This window comes from Lissotriton helveticus, chromosome 6, assembly GCF_964261635.1.
Source record: "Lissotriton helveticus chromosome 6, aLisHel1.1, whole genome shotgun sequence".
In the NCBI taxonomy this organism is placed as follows: Eukaryota; Metazoa; Chordata; class Amphibia; order Caudata; family Salamandridae; genus Lissotriton; species Lissotriton helveticus.
In genome coordinates, this window is record NC_136067.1 from 909253035 (window position 1) to 909279688 (window position 26654).

The 26654-nt window shown below is 47.1% G+C and overlaps 1 protein-coding gene across 1 annotated transcript in view; it reads right to left on the reverse strand.

The window, feature by feature from the left end:
* Window positions 1–16786: 16786 nt before the first annotated feature.
* UNC93A (unc-93 homolog A) overlaps window positions 16787–26654 on the reverse strand; it is a 305890-nt gene continuing 296022 nt past the window's right edge. The window contains exons 7-8 of the mRNA XM_078648549.1: window positions 19910–20041; window positions 16787–17436 (exon numbers count right to left, since the gene is read on the reverse strand). Coding sequence (XP_078504675.1) covers window positions 17168–17436; window positions 19910–20041 — 401 coding nt within the window. The 3' untranslated portion in view covers window positions 16787–17167. The remainder of the gene's footprint in view (window positions 17437–19909; window positions 20042–26654) is intronic.

The following is a 26654-nucleotide window of genomic DNA, read 5'->3' on the forward strand; positions in this document are numbered from 1 at the left end:
CCATTCCTCCTCCTCCAACTCCCCCACATCTCCCTCCCAGTGTTCCCTGAGTTTCTGAAGCGTGGGAGAACTATGGATGACCAGTGTTTGGTATATGCGCAAAATTTTCTTTGTTACCAGGTCCCCCATAAACACTTTCGCCTCCAGGGGATTGAAGTCCGGCAATGTCTCCAGACCCACCAAGCTGGGGGATAGGGTGTGGCGAAACTGAAGGTAGTGAAAAAATTGGGAGTTGGGCATCTCAAATTCGTCTCGAAGTTCTTGGAAAGATTTCAGTTTGGTGTCATGCATCACATCCCCTAAGGTCGAGATCCCCACCCTGTCCCACCCCACAAAGCCCTGTAGAGAGACTAGAGCTGGGAAGCGGCCATTGTGCCATAAAGGCGTCTCCGCCGTCAGGACATTCCACCACCCCACGCGGCGCAGGGTCTGTTTCCAGATGAGGAATACCACCCGAGTAGCTGTGGGCAGTGCACTACGCAGGGGCGCAGAGTAGAGGATAGTATGTAGCGTATTGGGGCCCATCAAGAAGCTCTCCATGGCATAAGCCTGATCCGCACGGTCACCATACCACCATTCATTCAACACCAACAAATGGGAGGCCTGATAGTAGGAAAGAACGTCCGACGTGGCCAGTCCACCACAATAAGTGGAGAGGAAGCACGTGCGAAATGCTACCCGGACCGCACCCCCCTCCCATAAGAATTGTCCTAGGTGAGAATTGACCTGACGAAACCAGCTCGGAGGAATCGGATAGGGGTGATTCTGGAGCTGATACAGCAGGCGCGGGAGCGCCACCATCTTAACGATGGCCGATCTGCCATAAATGGTTAGTGGCATACGCGCCCAGGTCTTCATGTCTGCACATACCCGGTCCCACACTGGCACCAAGTTCCGTTCCCAAGACACAGCCGGGGCATCCGACAGGAAGACCCCCAAATACTGGAGCCCTCCAACCGCCACCTGAAGCAAAGCGGCCCAACTACCGACCGCCGACGTCTGCTCGCCCAAGACCCACAGGGTAGACTTGCGGGGATTCATATATAAGCCTGAGTTCTCACCAAAAATCTGTAGAATTTCGAGAAGGCGCGTCCCTGAGCTATGTAAGGCAGTAAGGAAGAAGAGGACGTCATCTGCGTAGAGCGCGATTCTGTCGGACGGACCCCCCTCCCAATCAAACCCACGCAGCTGAGCGTCTATCCGCACCCACGCAGCGAGGGGCTCCATGGCCAGGGCAAACAGGTAAGGCAATAACGGACACCCCTGTCGGGTGCCGCGCCGAATGTGAAATGTGGAGGAGACCGCTCCCGCCACCCGAACCGAAGCTGTCAGGTCTGTATACAAGAGACGCACATAGGAGAGGAAGCGGGGGCCCAAGTTAAGCCGCGGGAGTAATGAAAACAAATATACCCAACTAAGGGAATCAAACGCTCTGTCGATATCGGCCAACAGAAGCCTCGCCTGCCGCCCCGTGTCCCTAATCGCCTCCATCGCCACGTGGGCCCGTCTAATGTTGTGTCTGGTTGCCCTTTGTGGCATAAAGCCAGCCTGATCGGGATGGACCAGGTTCGATATACACTGAAGGAGCCTATTGGCCAACGCCTAATGTTGTGTCTGGTCGCCCTTTGTGGCATAAAGCCAGCCTGATCGGGATGGACCAGATTCGATATACGGAAGGAGCCTATTGGCCAATGCCTTGGCCAGCAATTTGGCCTCCACGTCGAGAAGCGAGATGGGGTGATAAGAGGAATGCTGTTCTGGGGTCGTCCCAGCTTGTGGAACACCACCACCTCCGCGTGCCGCCAGCCTGGGGGAAGCCTGCTCTGATCCCTAGCCTCCTCCAAGGCCACCCGATAGTGAGGGGCCAGTTGGGTATTATATTTCTTAAAGAATTCACTGGGGAACCCATTCGGACCAGGGGCCTTCCCGGGGTTTAGCTCTCCCAGTGCAGTGCCCAGTTCCTCAGCTGTCAGGGGAAGATCTAACTTGTCGCGCACGTCATCCGTCAGGAATTTATCAATCTGGGCAGGCAGGAGGCACTCCCGCGGGGCATACAGCTCCTCATAGTACCGCGCGAAGATTTCGGCCAGACTACCGGGGTCCGTCAACGGTTCCCCTGCATCATCCAGCAGCCCTGGTAACTGCTGCGCATGAAAGGCCCCTTGACAGAGCCTATGCAACATTTTGCTGGACTTATCTCCCCACTGGCAGATTCTACTACGCGTGGCTAGCCACACCTGACGAGCCTCGTCCATAAGCAGCGCAGCATAGGACTGCTGCGCTAGCAGGAGTTGGCTCAAATCACAAGCCTCACCCGATCGTCTACTACTGCATTCCAAGGCCTCCACCTCAGCCTCTGCACGCACCAGTGCCTCCCGTTTCCGCCTCCACGCTTCCACACACCAGGCGATATCCACACCCCTAAATGTGGGTTTCAGGGCTTCCCATAGCGTCGTGGCCACCTCAACAGAGCCCACGTTAGATGTAAGGTATGCTGACAGCGCCTTGCGCATATGTCGCCTGTAGTCCTCCTGCTGAAGATGCCACCCCGACATGCGCCACCGAAACGGCTGTCTCCCCCAACCCAGCTGTAGCTCCACCGACACCGGGGAATGATCCGAAAGACCCCGGGGATGGATCGCCCTGAAAATGTAGTCAAGTCTCGAGAAGGACCCATGCACCGCTGAAACATATGTATATTCGCGCGTAGCACCGTGAGTATGCCTCCATGAATCAATCCAGTCCATACCAGCCACAAATCCCTGCAGCTTCGAGGGGCGGCCCACCGGCACCTCGCCCCGGCGGCAGAATATGTCCCTAGCAGCATCCATGACATCATTCCAGTCACCACCAATTGCCATCAGCACATCCGGGATATCAGCCCAAGCAGTGTAAAGCTTCTCTATAAGGGACCATTGCAAAGGCGGTGGGGCACATACACAACCCAAGACTACGGGAGTCCCTCCCACCACCCCCTGTATCACTATATACCGCCCCTGCGCATCCTGACAGAGTCTCGTGTGAGTGTAAGGGACCCTACGATGGACAAGGATAGCAACGCCCCTGGACCCCCGTGCAAACCCAGCATGGTAAACCTGTTGATAGCCAAATCTTTGCAAGCACAGCACCTTCGTACCCAATAGGTGTGTTTCCTGGAGCAGAAGGATGTCAGCCCCTAGACGCTTCGCTAGCCGCAACACAGCCCCTCGCTTGATCTTATCCAAAAGACCCGAACGTTCCAGCTAAGGACTTGCAGGGTGCCGGGAGCCCCAGGGGGCACATCAGCGCAAGGCATCATCAGGAAGTCGCTTCAAGGAATACTTGAACATTCGGACAAAGGGACAGAACAGAACTCGAAAATCCGGGCCCCACCAAGCTGTGCAACCCCCCCACAACCACGACCAGACCCCCCCAAACCGGAAACTCCCAACCCCCACCACCCACCCCAATACCTCAAAACCGTTGAAGTATCTGTCGCAGCTAGGTGGGTGCCTTCGCCCCAACACAGGTCCTGAGGCCCCCCCGCCAATGGATCCCCTCCCAACAAGCCATAGCACCTAGCCCTACTCCCACCAGCCACCAACCCCTAAGAAAAAGGGGGGGAGGGAAGAGAGCGGCCCACATCAAAAACCCTCTGCCCGCACAGCCAGCAACTCAAGAACAGAGCCAAACCTTGTCAGCATACAGGGCCTAAGCAGAGCATCACAGAGCATACATAGCAAACCAAACCCAAAGGTACTGCTCAATGTTCGGATGCCGAGGGTCTCGAGTCCACTGCCCCTCCAGGGCCGGAGCGCTGCCGCGATCTGGACCGCCAGTTCCCCTCCCGGCGGGAACTCCGATTGTTCCCAGATGGAGCTCCCCCATCCGAGGAGTCAGCATGCTGTTTAGGCGGAGTATGCGGCCGCACCCGCACAGTTTCGTCAGTCCACTGGAAAACCTCCTCCGAAGGACTGGCGCTGCTGCTGAACCAGACGAGTATAGTCCGGGAAGACCATAATGCGAGTGTTCTCAAATAAAAGCGGTTCCCGAAGCCTAACCTGCTTCAAGATGACATCGCGGTCATGGTAGTTCAGCAGCTTTGCAATAACCGGTCGCGGGCGGGCCCCTTCCTATGGTTTCTGGATGAGAGCTCGGTGAGCCCGCTCCACTACAAAGCAACGGGACAAAGCATCCGGGGGCAGCCAGCCCTCCAACCAGCGGGTCAAGAAAGCCTCCATGTCACCCTTCTCGCAGCCCTCCGGAAAGCCAACAAAGCGCAGATTGCTGCTCCGCGCGCGCCCTTCCGCATCCTTGACCCGCAGGGCCAGTCCCTTCTGGACCCCCTCCATCTTGGCCACTTGCCGTTTCAGAGCAGCGACGTCGTCCTCTACGCCTGAGATTCTTCCCTCCGCCTCCGTGATGCGGGAAACAGCATTGCGAAGGTCCTGCCGCAGGAGTGAAACATCAGCCCCCACCGCTCCAATCTCCGCCTGAAGCGTATCACAGGACTGTGTGATTGCCGCCATTAGGGCTGCATTGTCCAGGCCGGGCTCCTGCTGTCCCCCAGATGCTCCAGCTCCCCCACTATGCTCGGTGTATTTGTCAATGGGCCCATGGAGCAACGCGCCTCCCTTCCCTCTCGTCATGGCCGCCAATCTCAGGCCGGCCACTCCACTAGGCACTGTCCCAGCCGGCACTCATGTGGAGAGGGGGCGCCCACCTGACCGCCGCCACCACCACCAGCGTCCATGCAGCGGGGGCAACTGAAGGCCCAGCCGAGCCGGGGAGGGGCCCACCACAGCCAGGCACCAAGGCACCCCCCCGCCAGGGGACGGGGGCCTCCCAGGGACGACCCCAGGTATCTTCAGGAGAGTTAATGAGCCCCAGTCGGCCTTCCCACGCCGATCCCGACTCCACTGCTCATCCACCAAGGGGCCCCAGGGGTCTACTTCCTACTGTGTCTGTGACCACCTCCAGGCGGCGACGCTCCAGTGCGGCCACCGCTGTGACCGAAGATCCGGGCAGGCCGCTCCGCCACACCTCTTCACTCTTTGCACCAGTGCCACAGCTCCTTAAATGGCCCTAGGGATGCGTCGCACCCCGAGTCTACGATGTCTTCAGAGCGGCGGCGCCCCCAGTGAGATCGGCGCAGGGGCCGATGAGCAAGGCAGGCCGCTCTGCAACCCGGCCTCTCCAGGCACAGTAACGCCGCAGCTCTCGGCTCCCGGTCCTCCACAGGCCCTGTCACCCACGCTGCCCGCTCCCGACCAGAGCCAGTGGGCCAGAGGGTCCCAAATCGCACTGTACTTGAAGCGGGGGCCTCCGCACACCGGGCCCGCCGCGCCGCCGCCGCCAGCCCCACCTCATCAGGCCCAGCCGCCTCCGCCATCCATGGGGCCTCCAAGATCCACCAGCCGTCAGCTCCGCTTCGAGGCAGCTGCTCCGCCCACCACCACTGCCAGCTAGCAGCGGCAGAGCCCAGGCGTCTCCACACCGCCGGCCGCCGAAATTGTACAGGCCCTGGGAGACGCCCCGAGGCTAGGTCCGCCCTCTCTCCAGGCCGGGTTGCCGCCAAACTCCAGGCCCCGGCTTCTTCTGCCGCAGCTAGGCCCCTCCGCTCCTGGGACACCAGGCTCCTGGAATCAAGCGCGGGGGCACCAGAAACCGCTACCGGAGCCCCAGCCAGGGAACAGCAAAGGTCAGGCATCGCGAGCCCCAAATGGCTGTGGGGGCCAGGATAATTGGAGGTTATACGGCGGGCCGGACGGAGCTGGTCTAGAGCACATCCGCCATGCTGGCTCTCCAAGCCACGCCCCGTTGTTACTTTCTTAAGGCCGCAAACATGCTTTCTCCCGATCTCACCGGTGCATGCACTTGTATTCCAGTGTAAACACAGTCATTCGATCAATCAAAAAAAAATTCTGTTACAGTAGGATGGCCAGATTTTCAGAACAAAAACCGCAACAGTCTTTTCCTTAGAGATAGGACTACATGTTGGCAGTGGCCAGTACAGTGTCGCTATTTAGGCCTACTTCTTTGTCAATGACACACACACACGCGCACACATACCCCCCCCCCCCTCAAAAAAACAAAGGTTATAGTCAGGTTATAGTTAGGTGTGATAAAAAGATCGGCTTTCTTTTTTTTTAAACTTATAAATTCACTGAATAAACCAAAGGTTAGAGTAACGTTATAGGTAGGTTAATATGTCAGTGACATTAATGTTTCCAACTTAAAAAAAATGAAATTCCTCAGTTATTATTAGCAAATCTATCTATTTCTTGTGTCCTACCAAGCACTGCTTATGACCTCATATGTTACATCACTCACTATCTGTTCTGTGACATAATTTATGATATAACTGATGACATCTCAAATTATATCATTAATGACAGCACTGATGACATCATCCAAGGAGTGTATTAATTTGATTTATAGTTTATAGTCTGGCGGATAACTGCCATATTACTTTTTTACCCAATTTTGTACAACCTGTATCCAGCTAATTGGTGTAAGTGTTTACAAGAAGCATGTGCTCCTAATGCAATTAGGTCTGTAGAGGTATTGAACACGTTATAAATGTGTGTACAGGAAACAGTTAATGACTTGTGTTCATTATGTTCCACACAAGTTTTTTGGTACAGCAGGAAAAATTTCCAGCAGGGCAAAGATTCTACGTACTACATACTAAGCATTGTAAGCAGCCATGAGTTATTAGACAGAATCATGTCAGCATGGCAATTTCTACTTGACATGGAAGTGTGTGTGCACCAGGGACTAAACTATGTACATGTGATTGTTTTGCTTCAGAGATGGGCTATATGTAAAGTTTTCACCACAGTGTGAAGGCTGCAGGTACATTAATCTTTAGCACCTCCCAACCTTGGTTATTTTAAGTGAATAGTTGCTCTGTGGACAAGTCTTTCATAGAGTGTACACTGTTCTTAGTAGCCACTTTTTAATGATCTGTGGTGTATTTCCAATGAGAGTTTCACTGCAAACTGTGTGGTACAGAGTAAACTCTCTCCATAGAGTAAACAGTGTTAACAGTTACTTTTCTACTTATAGCCATTTCATTTCTCGATGTAGGTTCAGTGACTGTCAGAAGTTTGATACAAGCAAAGACTGTCCATAGTAGAGCATTAGTCATGTAACAGGGCTTCAGTATCTGGAGGAACTTGTTTTTTCCTGACTGTATACAGATTGAACACTGTGTGCAGGGTAGGTTACCATTTTATCTGTGGTTCATAGACAACATGAACTTGACGAGCCATGAAGTGTATGGTATAGGGTCAATGTTGCACATAACACAAGCTTGCTTTACCTGTGGGGGTTTGTATGTATTATAGCAGTAATGATGCGTCATATTATTCTGAGCTATTTTGCAATTACTTTCGTAGCTCTAATGCTATACCCTTTTATAGAGCAATGTGTACAAAAAAAGCTTGGATGATGTCATCAATGATGTAATTTGAGATGTCATCAGTGATATCATAAATAATGTTATAGAATGTCATAGAATGTTATGAGTGATATCTGAGGTCATATGCAGTGCATAGCGGGGGCACAAGGTATAGTTAGCCCTGCGAACCATAAGTGGTAACATTTCATGCTTTTGTTAATTCAAAATGTTAATGTTGTCACTGACATATTCACCTAATTAGAAGGTTACTTTAACCTTTGTTTTTCAGTGAATTTCAAAAGTTAAAAAAAAAAAAAAAAATTAGATTTTTTTATCACACCTAACCATAACGTTATTTTAACCTTTATTTTTTTTCAGTGAATTTCTAGTTTTTTTTATATAATGTAATATTGTATTACCATACACAAAGCCAAATCCCCAGCTAAAAGCAGTGCACAGCGGGGGGGCTGGCCACAGGACCTTATGTTTTTTAAATGGGAGTGAGCCCTAGGGACCCCATAATCCAGGTCCTTTTTAGGTCGAGCATTCAAGACCTCTTGTATATACTTTAGTATAGACTTCTCTTGTGGGCTTAAAGCCATCCCCCTGCTTTTCATTTGTTTGTTTCAGAGTCCTTTAAAACCTCTTGCTTGTAAGTGGTCACTCCTGCCTCTTTGTCCCTCCTTTTGCTCTTTTATTTACCCCCACGGAGCAGGGACCAAGTACTGTATTTTTACACTGTGGTTCTTTGTCTCTTTATTTGAAGACTACTTTATTATTTCTTTCATGCTCGTGTTACACTGTGGGTGCTTCAGGCCCATAGCAGCTTGCATTCTATTTCAGCATTTGTCCCTCCCACCTCCTCCCAAACCACAAAAGACCAGCTGTTGTGCTCCGATTGGACCTCCTGCGATGAGTGTAGGTGCTCTCTCATTAAAGAGAGGTGGAAAAGTGCTCAGCATGATAAACAAAATTACATTTTATTGGCCAGAGGTAACTTTTGGTTTTATTTTGCTTAGTCTCACTTTACCCGCACGCCTTCCTCTGTCACAAAACACAAGACTGGCAAATGGCAGAGGAAGGCAAGTGAGGAAAGAAGACTTGGCAAAATAAATCAAAAAAATTAGCTGTAGACAACACAACTTTGCCTTTTGCCAGTCTTGTATTTTGCTACAAAGTTCTATTGTCTATAGTCACCTTTTTGATTTATTTTGCCGTCTTCTTTTCTCATGGGGCAGGCATATGGGTCTGAGCCTCTGCTGTGTGGTCTTGGCTCGTCTTTTATAAATGTTGTGTTTCTGAAACATGCAGCGGCAATCTCTGTTGGAAGTGGTTCATTTCTGTGGTACAGACATGGAGCTTGTTTGTATTAGTTCCTAGAAGAAGTATGCACATATTGGTTTTTATGGAATTTACAGTGCGCATGCACCGGATTGATCTTTTCTTTTCATATTTTGTATTAACCCTGTTCCCGCGTCCTCCTTTTTAATTTTTTTGTCATTTCCGTTGCATCGTCTCTCTGGCATTTTGATTGAACTCTGGGACATTGTCGCTCCTTGAGCATTTAGTGATGACAGAAAAAACACACAAAAGGGAGGGACATTTTTGGAACACTAGTACTGCTCCTTTATTGTTGTAGAACGAAGAAGGTCAGAGATGATGGTGGCGTGTCATATTATCTGGTCTGTGCGTACAGAACATTATGTGGTGTGTATATTAAGTTGTGATATTTATATGTGGTCACCTGGTATTTTCCTACAATAATAAAGGAGCAGCACTAGTGTTCCAAGACTTTCATGGAGAACTGATCCATTTTACACTTAGACTTCAATGTGACATTGCTGTAAAGAAATACATTAACCACTATGAAGTCCTCTCGGAGGTCAAAAAGTGTTGGCCGGGCTGTTTCTTTGATGTACTGAAGAAACATAAAGAGAATTGTTTTGAGACTTCTTACCACGGCTCCCATGTTATTCTGATATTGGAGAAGAGTACATTAATTTTGTCACCATTGAACTATGTGTACTTCATAAAATGTTGTTGCAATTGCAATAGACTTTCGTATAGTGTCACAGACGTTCCCCAAAATCCATCACCGTGCACCTATGCATGCACTTTACCTAATTGGTTTCACTAGTCAGCTGTAACATAAGCAAGCAGGGACAAAGCCAATAGGTCCGGTGTTTAATTGTATAGCCTTTCATATAGATACATTACTGGATTAACAAGTTTCATACAAGGAGTGATACATGATGACATTATTACATGAAAATCACATATGTTGTTAAACGTTTTCATTGTTAGTTATAATGCGACATATAAGAAAGATAGGACATACACATATAAAAAGTAAACTGTGATGTCGATGAAATAAGAAAACACTGTGTAGATTGCATTGTTATACATTACAATGTGTTTGTTAGTTGTAGTCAAATATTTTATGTGCAAATCTGGTTGGAAAGTGTCTGTGTGGCTCTCAGGTGGAAAGACTCTATTGAGGTAGATATTGAACATGAGGGCTCAAGCTTGAGAAGAAGAATTAGCAAAACGGACCTCTGGATGTGAGGGTTATTTCCCCCACGTTGATTCTTGCACTGCTGCTGCACAACTTGTACCACTTCTGGGAGAATGAGGAAGCATCGCCTCTAGCTGGGCTCTGAGTTAGGGACTCAAGCATTCTATGTTACCCAAACTTGGTGATCACCTTTTCACTATGCAAAAGCCAACACAAATGGTACTATGTTGTGTGGCAAGAAATCTATGATGCAATGGAACATGCAGGGTGCTTCGTGGAAAAGTAGATTGAAAGGGAGCTCAATCTTCCATTGCACACACAGAACAAGTATGGCACAGCAGATGACACTGATTATGTCACCTTGTATTATATTGAAGAATGCACTTTATCTGATTACTACACCATGAATTAGAATCCAGAAGGGGATTATGCTAATTACTTCGTAAAGCAATTATATTACAGGAGGAGCTGGGTCTAACTTCTTCACCCTCTGAGGGGGAATCAGTTTAATGGAGAATTGCTTCAACTTCTGTTGAGGTCATCAAATGACTTTTGTTCCAAAATAAAGATATGTTTGCATAAAGCAAGTTCAGTGCCCATATTTAAAGCATGAGGGTTGATATGTGACAGACACAATCTTATCTTAGTATGTGCCTAAAGCAAAACTACGCCATCCAAGTTTTACACTATATTTTCCCATATACTGATAATCCATAATAAAAATGTTCCAGTTAAACCTAAACTATCTGGGGGACAGAGCTAATCATTTATTAAAATCAAATCATACGTGTGTATACCCTTTTAGAAATCAACTTTCAGCTCCAGAGTTCAGTGCACATGGTCTGGAATATCATTATTTTGGCCGTTTCTTTTCGCAGGTGTGGGACAGTTTTATTGCCAGATGGACCCCTTTTTAGGTCGAGCTGGTAAACTGCATCCAAAGGATGCAGGTGTCCAGCTGGAGACCTAATGTTGTCTGTCTCGGGGGGAGGAAGGACAAGAGGGTGTTACGAGCTTGAAAGCGGCCGGATTTGTGTGCGCGAACGCGCACGTTCTGTCCCGCGCCGCGCCCATGCGCGCGCATATACACAGACAGACACAGCCAGCCCCCACCCCTCTGCATGCACGCACACACATACACACGCTGCCGCCCCCCACCCCCCTGCACACACACAGACACGCACGCATACACACCCCCCCCCCCTCTAACAGGCGCGCTGTGCCTACCTCCTTATTTAGCCCCCCCCACGCGCATCTCGCTGCACTCTTCATTACAGCCGGGTGCTTCTGCCGGTGTGCATCGCGGTTACGGCACAAGGGTCTACAGCCGCATCTCCTCGCCCCCAGGGGCCCACGCAGCAGTCCCAGGCTCACAATGAGTGAGAGAGAGGGACTTTGGCGATCCTTACCGGGGCTCTTCAGATGGCTGCGGCTGCTGCTCTCGCGGGTGCTCGTTGTTTCTTCTTGCCCCGCCCCCTTTGCGCTCCAGGCCTCACTTTCGTCCAGGGCTCCCTTGTTATGAATTACGAAGCCGAGGGAGACCGCGAGATGGAGAGGAGTTAGGGTCGGGACCCGGGTTGCAGTGGCCGGCAGAGCAGAGCAGTCTGTCACTGGACGGTCGGGCCCCGCTTAGCACTCTCACTCTCCCCGGACAGCCTGGGCGAATCTCACTGGAGGCGGGTTGGGCGGCAAACCGGAAATGCTGAGGCCCACGGCCTGAGCCTGCCTGTAACCAGCCTTGCGTGTGAATGGCCGGCAATTATTGGAGCGCCATCGTCCCCCGGACTCTCAGCCACGGATCAGGTAAAGTAGCAGCTGCGGCGCCTTCCGATGTTAGTTACTCTCAGGTGACAGTTAGTTGCCAAGCCCATTCGGTTTACAGAGCGATAAAGGTGATTGGAGTTTGACATTGGAGTTGCCGATAATAATGGCTTATATCTTATCTGCTGCGTCATACCACGCATCTTTATTTTCTGGGAGCCTCAATTCTACCTCCGGAGGAAGTATGGAAGGTAGGCATGACTCGGTGATGCTTGCGGTAAGTGTCATGTGTTCCAGAATGATTGCCAGTTACGTGTGTGTCATAGAAACACAAACGCACATGAATTGTACATTTGCATGCACGGGCACTTTTAACCAGCTAGGGAAGTTCTCTCTAATATCATCGCCCCAGATAAATCAGCCTGGTGAGCAGAGTTTTGTGCCAGTGCGTCCAGACATCACACAATCACTCCCCCCTTCACAACACTGCCTTGTGCACTCTCGCTGTGTGTGACACCGTCCCCTTCATCACTCTGCTCTCTTGTGCACGTCACACGTGCGCCACGACCGACCTCTTCATGCCTTCTCCCTCCTCACCTGTAAATAAAGCATTTTATTTTCGTTTGCTATACCTCCTTCTCAAACGTTCCTTTAGAATTACATTTAAATGTATATACGCAACCATCGCTTAGCATGCTCTGCCGAGAGGCCAAGGATTGCATGAGCAAGTCGTCTGAGACTGTACACCTGTGTCCCACTGGCAGGCACGGTGAGACACTCGCTCTGCCTTCAGCCAGCCCAGAGCTCTCAGTCGTGGCCCTTTATAAACCCACTCACCCCACACCCACCCAGAACCAGAGCTCCCCCAGGGACCTAGCGGAGACTCAGTTCAGAGTGCATCCTACAAGAGTCATATGTGGCACGGACACAGCTACAGAAACACACCATGTAGGAAAAACAAAGGCTCTCATGGATTACAATATAAAATAAAACGTGATATGAATTCCGGCGCCGCTGACACGTTTTGAAGAGTTTTACAGTCATTCTTGTGAAGACGATCGGTGGTTTTCTCCGTAAACTTAGTTTAAGACAATAATAAAGTTACTATTTATTGACTGCTGGGTCTGAGTGAGCTCTGGCAGGACTCACTGTCAGGGCTTTGGAACTGTTAGTAAAAGTGGAAGCCGGGGTCGGAGGCCGCCAAATCCTGCCAGGGGCCGCCACAAATATGTATGATTCATGTATCTGATCCTTGTCGTGGCGGCCCCTGGGGTTTGGCGGCCCTGTGCAGGTGCACACCTTGCACATGCCTAAGGCTGGCCCTGCACGCACAGCAGTGGCATGCGAGAACTGCTTCCGGGATACACATGTTTATCTGTCTCCCTGTGGATAGGTGAGCTAGTTGCTCTACCTAATCAGATGTGAAACGCAGCTTCAATTGTAGACAGGTCGTCTGGGAGACGTACTCTTTTGCAGGAAAATATCGTGAGAGCGTCACGGGAAGGCATGCTACTAATATTTGACACGAGACTCTCCAGCCTCTTTGTAATGTGCGCACCGAGACCTGATGGCTCGCTTGGGATAGTGCTGCCAATACTATGAAAACTCCTTACGAGCAAGCAGCCTCGTTAAATGTGGGGGGGAATTAAAATATTATTTTCGTTTTTGGCCTTCATCCGTCATTCTTTTACTACTAGGCCAGGTGTTCTTATCTAGGGTTGCCACATGGTTGGGTAAATAATAGGGCCTGAACTGTCAAAATATATAATTTCACGCTGTGTGTGTTCACCAGAAGCAGTGTTGATTGTATACATCAACACTGCTTGTGGTGAAAACAATCAAAACAGGTTAGACTAAGGTGATATCACTCGTATAGGGGCACGGTATTGATAAAATTGCATGTCCTCAACTAACTCCTCCTGTTGAGGCTCTGGGCGTGGATGAATATAAGCTGGCTCTGCCATTGTATGTTCAGTCCTAGGGGTCAGGGGACGATGGCTGCTGCTAGCTGTGCAGAACAACCCCCTGCCAGACCCCTGCTTAGAGGCCTGCTCAGTCTTCACTGTCGCTCCTTGCATCCCTGAATAACCTTTTACTGCAGCATTTCCGATCTGAAATAATGTGGTGAAATGGGACCTGTGACCTCAGCAGCAGGTACCACGTCCGGTATTAATGGCTTCTATTTCTGACTCAGTTGGTAGATTGAAAAGGCTCGTGTGTTTGCAGGTAAATGTTTCCCTTCTGCTCGAGAGCTGAGAATGATTCTCCCCATATAACGGTGGAAGAGAAGATATCTTTTCTGATGTATCTGCGTTACCTATCTGTTTAAAGGTTAATGCCTTTCACTTTTTACATAATTCCTTTCACTCACTAGCCCCTTCTATTTTTAGGTTTGGCTTGAGGTCCCAAGCACTGTAAATACAACACATATTGCATTACAAATGCTATAGGTGTCACATTTGCGAAAGTTAAAACTATTGGCATTGTAAATGACAAAGCTATTAATTTCGCTATTTTCAAAACCAACACATAAATAAAAACTGTGTCATTTACAATACCAATGGCTCAAACTTTCTTAATGCGAGACCTATTGCATTGCAAATGCTTGTTACTGTTGCTCTCCACTTTTCCCACTTTTTTAGCTATCCGGTTCTCTAATGGGGCTGCTTTCATATGCCCTGGCCGGGCCTATTTTTTGTCCCAGTCCGATGCTGGTAGCTATTAAAGGTTTTGGACCCAATTGCTGCTCTTTTACAGTTTTTTTGGGGAAATCATTGGCCTTCAGCTTGACTCATGATTTTTTAAAATATCTGAATATATGCTGTTGGAAGTCTTTCTCCTGAATTATGGAATGTAGTCATTCCTGACTGGAGCACTCCAAAATGGTTCAGTTGGTACGAATTTTGCAGTATTCCCTACCATATTTAGATATTCGGCAGGTTATATAGAATCCGGAGCTTCTCAGTCCCTCTAGTCTGCTAGCGCCGGGACACCTCTCCTGAGTTAGCTATGCGCTCTATAAGAGATCATTGATTGATTAATTGGTTGTTATCTGTGGATTTTTTTGCATCTGCCAGTGTTGATGTGATAGCTATACTTTCTGCAAAACTCAATGTTAAGCGGACTACCTTGTGTTGAAGCCCACAAAGCATTCTCTATTTTCTCAGAAGCAACTCCCAATCCAAAAGTCCTGATGTCCATAGACCTTTTACCTGCACGTGTGGGCCACCGTTGAATGGAAAATCTGAATTTTGAGGACTGTCCTTTATAAGGACGACCTCCAAATATATTAAAGGTAGCAGCCATATGGTGGCTAGGCCATCAGCGATGACTGGCCACAGGAAAAGTCAGAAGGTTCTCCCCCTCTGTTCAATTATAGGTTCACCAACCGAAAAAGAAGCAGAGAAACTACAGGTCTGTTGGGGCAGGAGTTTTATCAATTAATGATGGAGCTTTTGCTCTACCAGACCCTAAATTAGCCCCAGGGTTTGCGACAAAGTCAATGAATTGCTCTCATGGGTATAAAGACTGTTGCAATGATGGTATTCTCCCACAAGTCTGTATTTTTAATTTTGTCCTACAAACATATCATAGCCAGTATTCACTATCACAATACCGTTTAGGTAAGAATGTTTAGAGACGTACACCCTTCTTAAAGGCACATATATGTACTTGGTGATATTTATCTTAAATGTATGCAGATGTGGAGTTAGGAGTATTAAATCTATACTTACATAGGTAGTGTATACTTACCCCAACAGTAGTGTAGAAGTCAATATTTTGGCTACAATATCTATGTAGAACAATATTTTCGTACACAATATTATCACCTAAAACCACAATAACATGTGCAGTATTGAAAGTTCTTAGACCATCATAATACCTTTATATTCTGAACGCTCTTATTTCTTTAACTTATGAAATGTGAGTCTTATATAGTACAAACTTGACCCGAAGGTATCAGAGAGCTTTAAATGAGCAACAGTTGCATTACAGAGGGACATATTCATTTTTTGTTAGGCACTGGGTGATTCAGGGCCCCATTAGGATGGTGGGCGGATCACCCTCGCCGGGACGGTGAAAGACCGTCCGCCGCTTTTCTGCCGGTCGGCTTGTCGACCGGGCGGAAAACATGCATAACATGGTGTCGGTGTCTGCAAGATACCGCCATCCATATTATGATGCAGGAGGCAATTGGCCTTTCCATGGCGGAGACTCCGCAATGGAAAGGCATGCAGTCTTTACTTGGGGGGGTGTTGCAGGCCCCCAGGGGGTTGGGGGGGTTGGGTGGCTGCACTTGGGGGGGACCTATGGTACCCCCCTACATTTGCATGCACAAGGTGGCAGGCACCGCAAGGTGCCTGTCACATTGTGCATGCAAATGCACAATGTGCATTCCCAGCTTTATGGCGCAGTGATGGGAATGGAGGAAGCCACGGTGGCGATGGCATCCTAATTGCAGGTGCGGGACTGCCGCACCCCTGGCGGACGGTGACGCATACCGTTATGGGAGCGGCGGACTTTGTCCAGCTGCCATCGTAATGGTGTCCGAATTGATTTGCCCAGAATCACAAGATGTTAGGCGTCCCTGCCAAGACTCACACCCGGCTGTGCAGCACTGAGGTCGATTACTCTAGCCTTAAGCCACATCCTCTCCCGTTGTATTAAGGCAGATGTTGCTTTTTCCATGTGAATATGAGTCTGTTGTACTTTGTATACAATCTACCAACTGCAGTATAATGTGCATGTGTTGACACAATTTTTTTCTAGATCAAATGCATAACATATTACTAAAGCAGTTGTACCTCGAGTGCACAGTAGCTCCCAACTCTTCACTGAAGTTATTTGGCAATCTTTCACGTGATTATTGTTGTAGCCAGTGGAAGTTAATATCTTCAAGTGATGAACTGCACAAGAACGTATGCCTATTGCATAAATCAAAAAGCATACATACCTCAATACATTTCAGATACGATTGAGTGGACTAATACTTCTGTGCCATAGAAATCTTTGATTTCGTGATTCATGCAGTCCATGCTTTTTGGGTACATTTTTACGGTCTGACATCTTGAATCCTGAAGGTGTTTCAAGTGAAATACTTTTGCATAATAACATGTGATATAATATATGTTTTACACAGACGTTTCTATGCCAGGTGAAAAGGTCATGGTTAGTACAATGGCAAGGCAAAACCATTAATTGGGGACGGATAACATTTTTAATGTATGCAGATTTCTTTCGGAACGACAGTATGCATTGTGGATAACGTCAAGGTCCATTATGTGCCAAAGTGCATTAAAATGTCTAGATAAAAACTCAAAATTTGACTTTAATTGCAAAATATGCTCAATTTGAAAATGTTGCCACATAACAGGCATTTTTTTCCTCGATAGTTTAGTCATTCCTACCACATAATTTGGACTTGAACTGCTGCATAATTCCAGTGCCCCGTATTACAGTAAATCACATTTTTAAAAACCCTGGAATCCAAGGTCAAGATGACATGTCTACATGGCGGTTTGCAAGTCATATGGATATGTCTTTTCCTCATTTGTCATATCTCGACGATTTGTTGATGGATTCTTTGCTTCTCTGTGTTCAACAACTCCGTACGTCACCATGGCCACCACCAGCACCGCCAGCACAATGTACAGCTTCACGGAGACGCAGAGGAACGTGCTGTATGCGTAGGCTATTACAAACCCCAACGACTCCCAGAGACGATAGTTTGCAAAGGCTGCCTCCTTGTGGTCATCAAACAAACAGCCGTAGAGAGCTAAAGGAGACAAGATGCAAGCAGTAACATTTCACACTGCACTTTTAATACTGACGATTTCTTAATTTTCATAGAGGAATCATTTCCCTACTGTACTTTCATATTCGTCTATAAAGTGTTATAATATGGTGCAAAATTATATTGACAATGTTTCAAGATGTAGTAGGTTAGCCGGTATTTGGCAATGTTTAGATAACATTTAAACGGGGTACAACACACATGAAGTTCTAAACACAACACATTACATCTCCTACAATATATTCGTCCTGTATACTCCCGCTGTTGCCTTTAAGGTGTCCTAATCAGTAGTCTCATGATGGAGTGTTAGGAAAAATCTAAAAAGTCCTATAGGATGGAAGAGATGCCCTATGTGTGATGGATATGTTTAGATATGGAACCCATGTTCGCTCTCCCCTAGCGCTCAAGCTGCATCTCACTGATGAGGCGCAACAATGCTGGAACTGGTCTATGGTTGCTTTTGATAGAGGGCGCAACGTAGGTGTTTAGACTGGACTATCCCAGTGCTTAATTTGAACTGGTGATTTCCGGTACTGAGCACTGGCACTTAATCATCAAAACAGGCGCTTTTCAAGAGCACCAGTTAAGGACGCATTCATTTATGTGGAGATTAAGTGATTTGCCCAGAATCACAGGATGTTGAGCCGACGCTCAAACCTGGTTCCCCAGCTCCATAGTCGACAGCTCTGGCCATTACGCCACATCATCTCACTACTTTCATGGTTAGTAGTTGTTTATGTTTTAGGAGGCCCTAACAGGAGCAATGGGCTAGTGCAAGCTGCCTTCTGATGAGAGCCCTGGCACTTATTTCTTTTTACAAATTAACCAATGCACGATCCCTGTCAGAGCAGGAACAAGACTGATTTGCACAAGAATGTTTTGGGGCAAAAGCAATGAACTGTAATGCTAATAAACCATTATCAATGACTGGGATGGATTAAAGCTTTCCACCCATCGCATGTTTTGTTTCCTTCGTGAGACACCCATAGTGTTATTGATATGCCCAGGTGGGGATCCCATGCTCACTAACAAAGGACTCAAGCGGCACTGCACTGATGACGGCTACCTATATAAGCCCAAACCGGCCTAGGGTAGTTTTTTTCAACCATTACATAAATTTTTCTGACTGTTCACCATTCGTGGAGATCACCACCAAGGCCTAATCGGTTTGAGAGGAGAATTCCAAGAACTACTCTGCTCACCAAAAAAGACCGATTATAGCCACAACCAGCTCTTGCGTGGCTACGTTTGTGTGAAGGTGTGATGTTAGGAAATTCACATCTTTTTCTTTTTTTTTTAACTTCATCATTTTATCCAATAGTGTAGCTGAGGAAATGTAATTAAAAAAAATAGTGGCAAAGTTGCTCCAAATGACAGCTCAGGGCTAGCAAGAACACAGATGCTTTCTTCTCACAGGGCTGCACATATTGCATTCCTCACAACCATAAGTCCCAACCAGAACATCTTAAAGCAGGGAATACAATCACACTTAGTCGAGTGGTGGCTATAATGCTTACCTGTTGCCACTCTTAGCTAAGTGCAGTTTCAGACCAATAGAATGTAGCCTTCTCTCTTAACTCTGCTTGGCTGTTGCCAACCAATCAGTGTGAAGGGGTGTTTTACAACATTGAAAGTGTATTGTATGACTGAAGGATGAGGAATGAGAAGTAGGGATGATGAAAGAGGAGTAAGGATGAGAATTAAGGATGATGGATGAAAAGTAAGAATGATGGATGAGAACTTGGGATGATGAAAGATGGATGAAAAGTAGGGGTGAGAAGTAGGGATAACAGATGGCAAAGAGGGATGATGGATGAGAAGTAGGGGATGAATGAGAAGTAGGGATAATGGATGATGAATGTGAAGTAGGGATGATGTATGAAGGGTGAGAAGTAGTGATTATGGATAAAAAGTAGGAGCGGTGGATGAGAAGTAGGGATGAGAAGTAGGGGAGATGGATGAGAAGTAGGGATGATGGATGAAAATTAGGAATGATAGATAAGAAATAGGAATGAATAGTAGGGGTGAGGGATGAGAATTAGGGATGATGGATGAGACATAGGGATGATGATAGGAATAAGAAGTAGGGATGATGGAAAAGACGTAAGGATTATGGAGGAGAGGTATGGATGAGAACTAGGAATGATGGATAATAAATAGGAATGAGAATTAAGGGTGATAGATGAGAAGTATGAATTATGGATGAGAAGTATGGATTAGAAGTAAGAAAGATGGCCAAGAAATAGGTATGAAAACTAAGGGTGAGAGGTGTGTCGTAGGGATGCTGGATGAGAAGTAGGGATGATGGATGAAAAGTACGAATTAGAAGTAGTCATGATAGATTAGAAATATCGATGAGAAGCAGCAATGATGGATGAGAAGTAGGAATGAGGAGTGAGGAATAAGGATGCCCTAAAATGGATGCTGTAGGTCTGAAATGGTCTTTGAAACTCACCATTTGTTTGTGTTTGCCAGACAGCATCTGCCATGCCCCAGAGAGCAGGGAATATGAAGAAGACAGCAAACTGGTCAGGGTGGGGTTTCCACAACAGCAATGATATTATGCAGGCAACATGTGTAACTGTAGCTGTGTTCAAAAGAAGAAAAGGAACATGTTAGAGAATGCAGATATAGCGTAATGACTAAACTGCTCAATTCCATTTCATGATGAATAGATTAAAACATTGAATACAAACTTGTATGGGATGTATGCCTTAACATCTTGCTAGAGAGAATTTTAGCTCTGTACCAGACCTTGCACCATCAATAAACAATGCACAAAGAATCTGGCAATGGGTCAACCATCACTGCGCCATTGCATGTAGCAAGTGTCACCCATAATTTGATCAAACCACACCGCAGCACTTCAGAGATGTAATTATCAGTCATAATGTATGGAGCTTTTCACCTTTACGTAATATGGCCAATCCATTAGCGAAGTCCGGTGTGTAACAAATGCTCCTGCAGCTTAGGGAAGCACCCAACATTTCATGGGGCCACCTGTCCTTCTGAGGGATCATATTCAGTTCCAGACCAATGAGGGGCCGCTCATCTGGAGGGGGACCCCATCATTTTGTATTACGCCACTGAGTCAGTAGGTGTTTGAGTCCACATTGGAGGACAGGCATTGAATGGCAAAGAAGTCTGTCAAGCCATCAATGCCCACACCTAATTCAGGTCTGATGTGGTGGAAGATAGCACTACTGCAGCAGCCAAGACCCATGGTGGCATGCACCACTGGCTAAGGAGTTCATTTTACTGCTAAGACCCTCCACTCAGATAATTCGTGTATTGGGGGGAGAATAGAGAGCACCTCTGGAAACCTGGAGAGCGAATAACCCCCTATCTTCACCCTTCCTGGCAGTGGTAAACTTCTCTCTTTCTCCTGCAGACTGAACAATTGCAATTGTGTGACATTGTCCAGGGTCAGAATGGCATACAGAGCAATCAGGCTCTGTTAGACGGGCTGATCTGATAGGCCAGTATATGGGTCTGTTTAAAAGCTGTTTGTGGGCCTGTTTAAGGTCTGCTGGGTCATTCTTTACTCTTGATTTCCCAGTTATTAAAACAAACATTGTCTGCAGCAAATTCAAATCAATGCAGTCTTCCATACCTTGCAAAACACTTGTAGAGTGTGTCTTTAAAAGTTCAAAACTACCCCAATTTGCAAACATGGACCACATGTTTAATGATCTCATTAATTAATAGGGGGCACTTTATTTTGCTGTTTGGGACTATTATCTGTCCCAGTCTCATAGCAGCAGCATTCACAGCTACATCATAAATAGACCATTCAGTGTAGTGAAAATAAAAACTGTCCTCTATACCCATTCCTTTATGTCTAATAATCACCAACATTATGCATCTTGAATCTTCCAAGGTTTGATGATGTCTGCTTGGGTTTGAGACCCATTGTGGGATCATCCACCCGATGGCTCCTTTAAAAACAATGGGTGAAGATGAGTACATTTTGAGAAGTTGTACATGAGCTACATGTGAAGAGTCTACAGTAGTGGTTCTTAGTCTGTGATCTGGGGACCTGAGTGCCTGCGATGCCCAATCAGGGGGACTCCAACAGTTTAGAAACTTGAATGATATTAACAACTTAATAAAGTGTATATAAATAAGCAAAATGTAAAAATGACAATTTTAAAACGCTCTGTAAATGAAAAGAAATGTGAAATTGGAGGTTAAATATTAACTTCATATCCCCAGACTGATTGATTGGGGGCAGTGCAAGTGCATCAAACAGAATATAGTATGGATTATTAGTTACCTCATCTGAATTTAGAAAAACTCCAATCTATGTGTTTTTGTTATATTTCTTTGTGATTTAAATAAAATATTTAATCATTTTGCGTTATTTGTTTAGTATATGCTTGTTTCTCTATTTGTGTGTATAATTTTGTTATTCAAATCAACAAAATTGCTTATCCTGTGGTCACCAGATTCCAATAATGACTCAGTGGGGGGTGCCCGGATTCCGATAATGATTTATTGGGGGTCGCCAAATGACAATAATGATTAAGTGGGTGTCCTCAGAAGTCAAAATGTTAAGTCCACTGCTCGACAGGAAGGAGGCGGGACCTGAGGGAGGAAGAAGCTTTTCCTTGCCTCCAAAATGCAACCAGGGTGAGAACACCCGATTCTGAACAGTGGGGTTTGAAGAGAGTAACCGTCACCCACCATCTTACTTTACAAAGTGCTGCCCTGCATGGGCAGGAGTGAAGACAAGCTAGGCAGTGCAGGCGCTGCATTCTCTTGCAGGTGGCCTCCTGGTCATCACCATACAGTCATACCTGGTGGAAAGCCATCTTTGAGGCATCAGAACCAGTAGCGGGGCTGTTCCTGCAGGGGGAATCCAGACAAGGATGGGTTACAGGAGACAAGAGAAGGATTGCTGGTGCCTGAAGTAAGTGGGACTCCTGATGCCCTGTAGCTGCGTCCCCACACAGAAAAGGGGAGAACTGGTAGTGGTTGGCAAAAAAAAGGGTTGGACCACAAAGCTTCACTGAGGCCAGTCTCTCCTCCAGCACTTGTCCATGCCCCTTTTTCCCTTGTCTCACTTGGTTCTCTCTAGAGCCGGTTGAGCTTGTATCGTCTGCTGACAACAATACTCGGCTGGCAGCAACCCTTTGTTGACCTGTGGACTCTCCTTGACAGCCATGAGCTTTCAAACAGTCTTCGCCTACATATGAGTGAACTTTGGTTAGCTTTGCCTCATAAACTGTCAAACGTATCATGATTTGTTCGTATTATATACATTTTATAGTGTTATCAAGTGGGAATGAAATTAATCATCGTCTTTGCAGATGGATACTATACAGACTCGGGCAATTTTTGTAGTATGCATGGGTGCACTATATTTTAGTCTCGCTGATTAAAACAAAAAATGTGCAAAACAGAGGGTTCATTGTTCACTACACAAAGGTTGCTTCCAAACTGCATGGAAATTCGAATAAAAGTCAAATTCAACAAGATTTACAGAAGCACAAAGGGTTCTTTGCTTACTGCATGGGAATTCGAATAAAAGTAAGCAACTATAAGAAATATAGAACCACCAAGGATTCTTTTTTAACTTGTCAGCTCACCGCTAATGACTCCATACACTCTCACCCCTTTATAAGTGTTATTGGCATTTGAATGGCAAAGGGGCCATCAAAAGGCCTCTACCTGTAAGCACCTGCCATTGGTATAGCATCGCAGCTTTGACGCACGTTCTGAGTGGGAAATAGAGGTGCTAGATATGTTGCAGACAAATGAAAGACTGGATGCAAGAGAGTTGTACAGGCGCGTAACCTTGGCGTACGGTGCTCACGCCATGACCCAGAGACTCACTCTCATAATTTGGAATTAGTGGCACTGAAAGTCCTACAAGCCCCATACATGAAAGGGCACCACCTATCCAGACAGGAAAATACATAAGAGTCTATGCTGCCTGTAGGAAGCTGGCTCTGTATATACTATACCAAAGTAAGGTATAGTGTGCACAGCCCAGTTGATCCCCAGAGGCTTTACAGAGGTTAGAGTAGATAATACCTTACTCTCTTTTGTGGTAGTGTGGTTGAGGAGTTAGGCTTATCTGTGGGCTGGATTAAGCATTTGTTGTTCACACTTGGGCAAGAAATGATTACACACACTCAAAGACTGAATCCAGGACCATCTGTTTTGTATAAAAATATTACTTTTCTACTTTTAGAACCAAGACAAACTCAGTTGCAGGTTAGTACCAGTTTAAAATATCAATAATTTTCAGGTACATTGGAAAGGTGTTTGCAAAAGCAATACAAATACAGTGATAGTTAAATTACTTGGTGGTGTGAATCAACAGTAGCAGTGACTTGGCAATGTACATGATAGACACTTAGGCCCTCATTATGATGTCGGACCGCAGTCATCGGCCTGTCAGTTGCGGTCCAACCGACATCTAGTGTCACTGTCCGATCGCCGCATTATGATGTGTGGCGGTCAGAGACAGCGGGCAGAGGGACTGACCAATGATTACGACGGAGCCCATTCGACTGTCAGTTGGAACGTATTCCCTACAATGGGGCAGTGCCATAGGGATTACGATGTCCCTTTCAGACAGCCTTTCTATGGCAGTCTGGAAATGGACTTTAGGGGCCCTGAGCGGGCCCCCTTCCCCCTGCGGCCTCTGCTATGAGGCTTGGGGGGCCCCTGTGATGCGACCCAAAAATCCATGCATCATGTGGCAGATGCCGGAAGGTGCCTGCCACATGATGCATGGATGTTTAAAAAGTGTGTTGCTGTGGGCCGCATTACAAGCTGCAATAGGAAAAATACACTATCCCACCGCCTTGAAGGCGGTTCCATCATAACTTGGGAAGCGGGACAACAGACTCCTTGTCGGGCGGTCCCGTATCCGACACGATGCCGGTCGGACGCTCGTGCAATTTTTAGGAATGCAGTGCAATCCTATGGGAGGAAAACAGTTATGCATATTTACTGGTAAGTACTCAATTTACACATCCAGTCTTCAGGGGCTTAGACCAACACTGGGCCAGGATCAGATCAAGGTAGGTACTGCACCACGAACCACACTGGGGCGGCTAGGTGCAGAGGTCACTGGTGCCCAATGTTAGTCAACGGAGACTGGGGGCACCCACAGAGATGCTGGTTGCAGGTTGGTAGCTGCAGTTTCAGGGCACAAGCATGAGGGTTTATGCAAGCACGGGGGCCACAAGGCCACACCAAAGTTACTCCGCCAGCAGCACAGGATCGGCCGGGTGCAAACACAGCCCCTGGAGTCCAATGCAGCCCTATGGAGATTGTTCTTTTTGGAAATAGGCTGCAGGCGTCAAACTGGAGGTTGCAGGCAGATAACCAGTGACAGCACAGGTAACTTGGGATGTTGGAGGTCACAGGGGCACCATTGATCAAGCTCTCCAAAGCCCAGGGGCTTTGGGTGCAGGGGTGCTTTTAGACATTGGATTCCTTCTTACCGGGCCCGTCATTGTTGGGGGGACTCTTCAGGATTCACACTGCAGGCGTAGTCATGGAGGTCTGGAGAGGTCAGTCAATACTGGATTTGAGGTCAGGGTCACTGGGGAGACTTCACTGGACAGGTGAGCCACTGAGATTAGGGGTTTGGGCATCGGGTGCAGAGTGAGCAGCACACTGGTATCCAGATGGCACAGGAGTCCTTGGAGTTGATTTCTTCTAGACAGGTCCACTCTCCACAGGAGATTGGAGTCTTTTTTTGAAGGCAGCAGTCCTCCCAGGGTTTTCAGAGGTCACTGGCTACAAGACAGGTCGCCGGTTTGATGCTGGCTCTTAGAAGCCAGAGGCAGGCCGGTAGGGCTGGAGCCAGGGGAGTTGCTGCCTTCGGGCTTCTCTGCAGGATCGACTTCAAGGATGTCTTCTTTTTTCTTAAGTTGTCGCAGATCTGAATTACTTGGTTAAGGGATGCCCCTAAAATACTCAACTTTGAGGGCATTACAGGTAGTAGCAATGGGCTACTTGACTACACCCTCTATGTGTTTACTCCTTTTGGGGGTGAACACATCCCTAACCCTATTGGCTAAAATCCTTCCATCCAATATGGAGGCATCTTAAGGGAGGGAGTAACTTCAACTCAGGACACCTTAGGGGTGGTCCTGGCTGGAAGAAGATACACCTCTCATGACTACTAATTTTCCTGCTGACCTTGGAGCCAAAAGTGGGGCTTGGTCAGGGGAGCAGGCATCTCCACTACCTGCAGATGCCATGGCTAGCATAACAAAAGGCAGGAAGCCTTTGAGGCTTACCGCCATGAATGCTGTTCCTGTTTGGGGGTAGGTGTAAAGCACCTCCACCCCAAGCAGGCTTTGTTTCTGACCCAGATCCAATTCTAAATTGAAGAGAGTCAGACAAGTGTATAAAAGAGAAATTAGAAACTCAAAAGCAACTTTTCAACAGAATCAAATCTCCCAGTCACAGAACACCTTGAAAACCTTACTCAGTATCATCAGAAATACCAAGAAACACAAGAAAAAAGCCCCACTCCCTCCGCAATAAAATGTAAAAGCTTCCTTGAATTTTTCTCAACCAAAATTCCTTAATTGAAAGTAGCTCTCACCAATGAACCTTGTTTGCCACGTATTTTCACCCCCAATACAACTAACATATGGGACTCATTCCAGAAATTCAACACATAAGACCTCCCCAAAATAGTAAAAGAAAAGCAATCAAACCCATACTTCAGAGATATGATACCAGCCAAGACAACCAAAGAGAACTTCAGCATTCTTTCTTTAATATGGCTCACAATATTTGACACATCTCTATCCCAAGGTCGGTTCCCCTATGAATGAAAACTAGGGGCCAGATGTAGGAGCCATTTACCGACCGGTAAATGGGTTTTCGGTATGTAGGGGCACTTTTTTACAGAATCTGTAAATTTACCGATTCGGTAAATTTACCGATTCTGTAAAATACCGAATCGGTATTTTTACCGATTCGGTAAATCTCAGATGTAGGTGGGACTCTTCAGAGTCCCAAAGGCCCTACAAATTCGGTATTTTACCACCCAATCCAATTGGGTGTTAAAATACCGAATTCAGGTGTGCATGCACATGTGTGCATGCACACCTATGCCATGTGACAGACAGACATGCCCTTAGGGCATGTCTGTGTGCCACATGGCGCACATGTCAATTTTTGGGGTGCCAGAGGGTGTCAAAGTGACACCCCCTGCACCC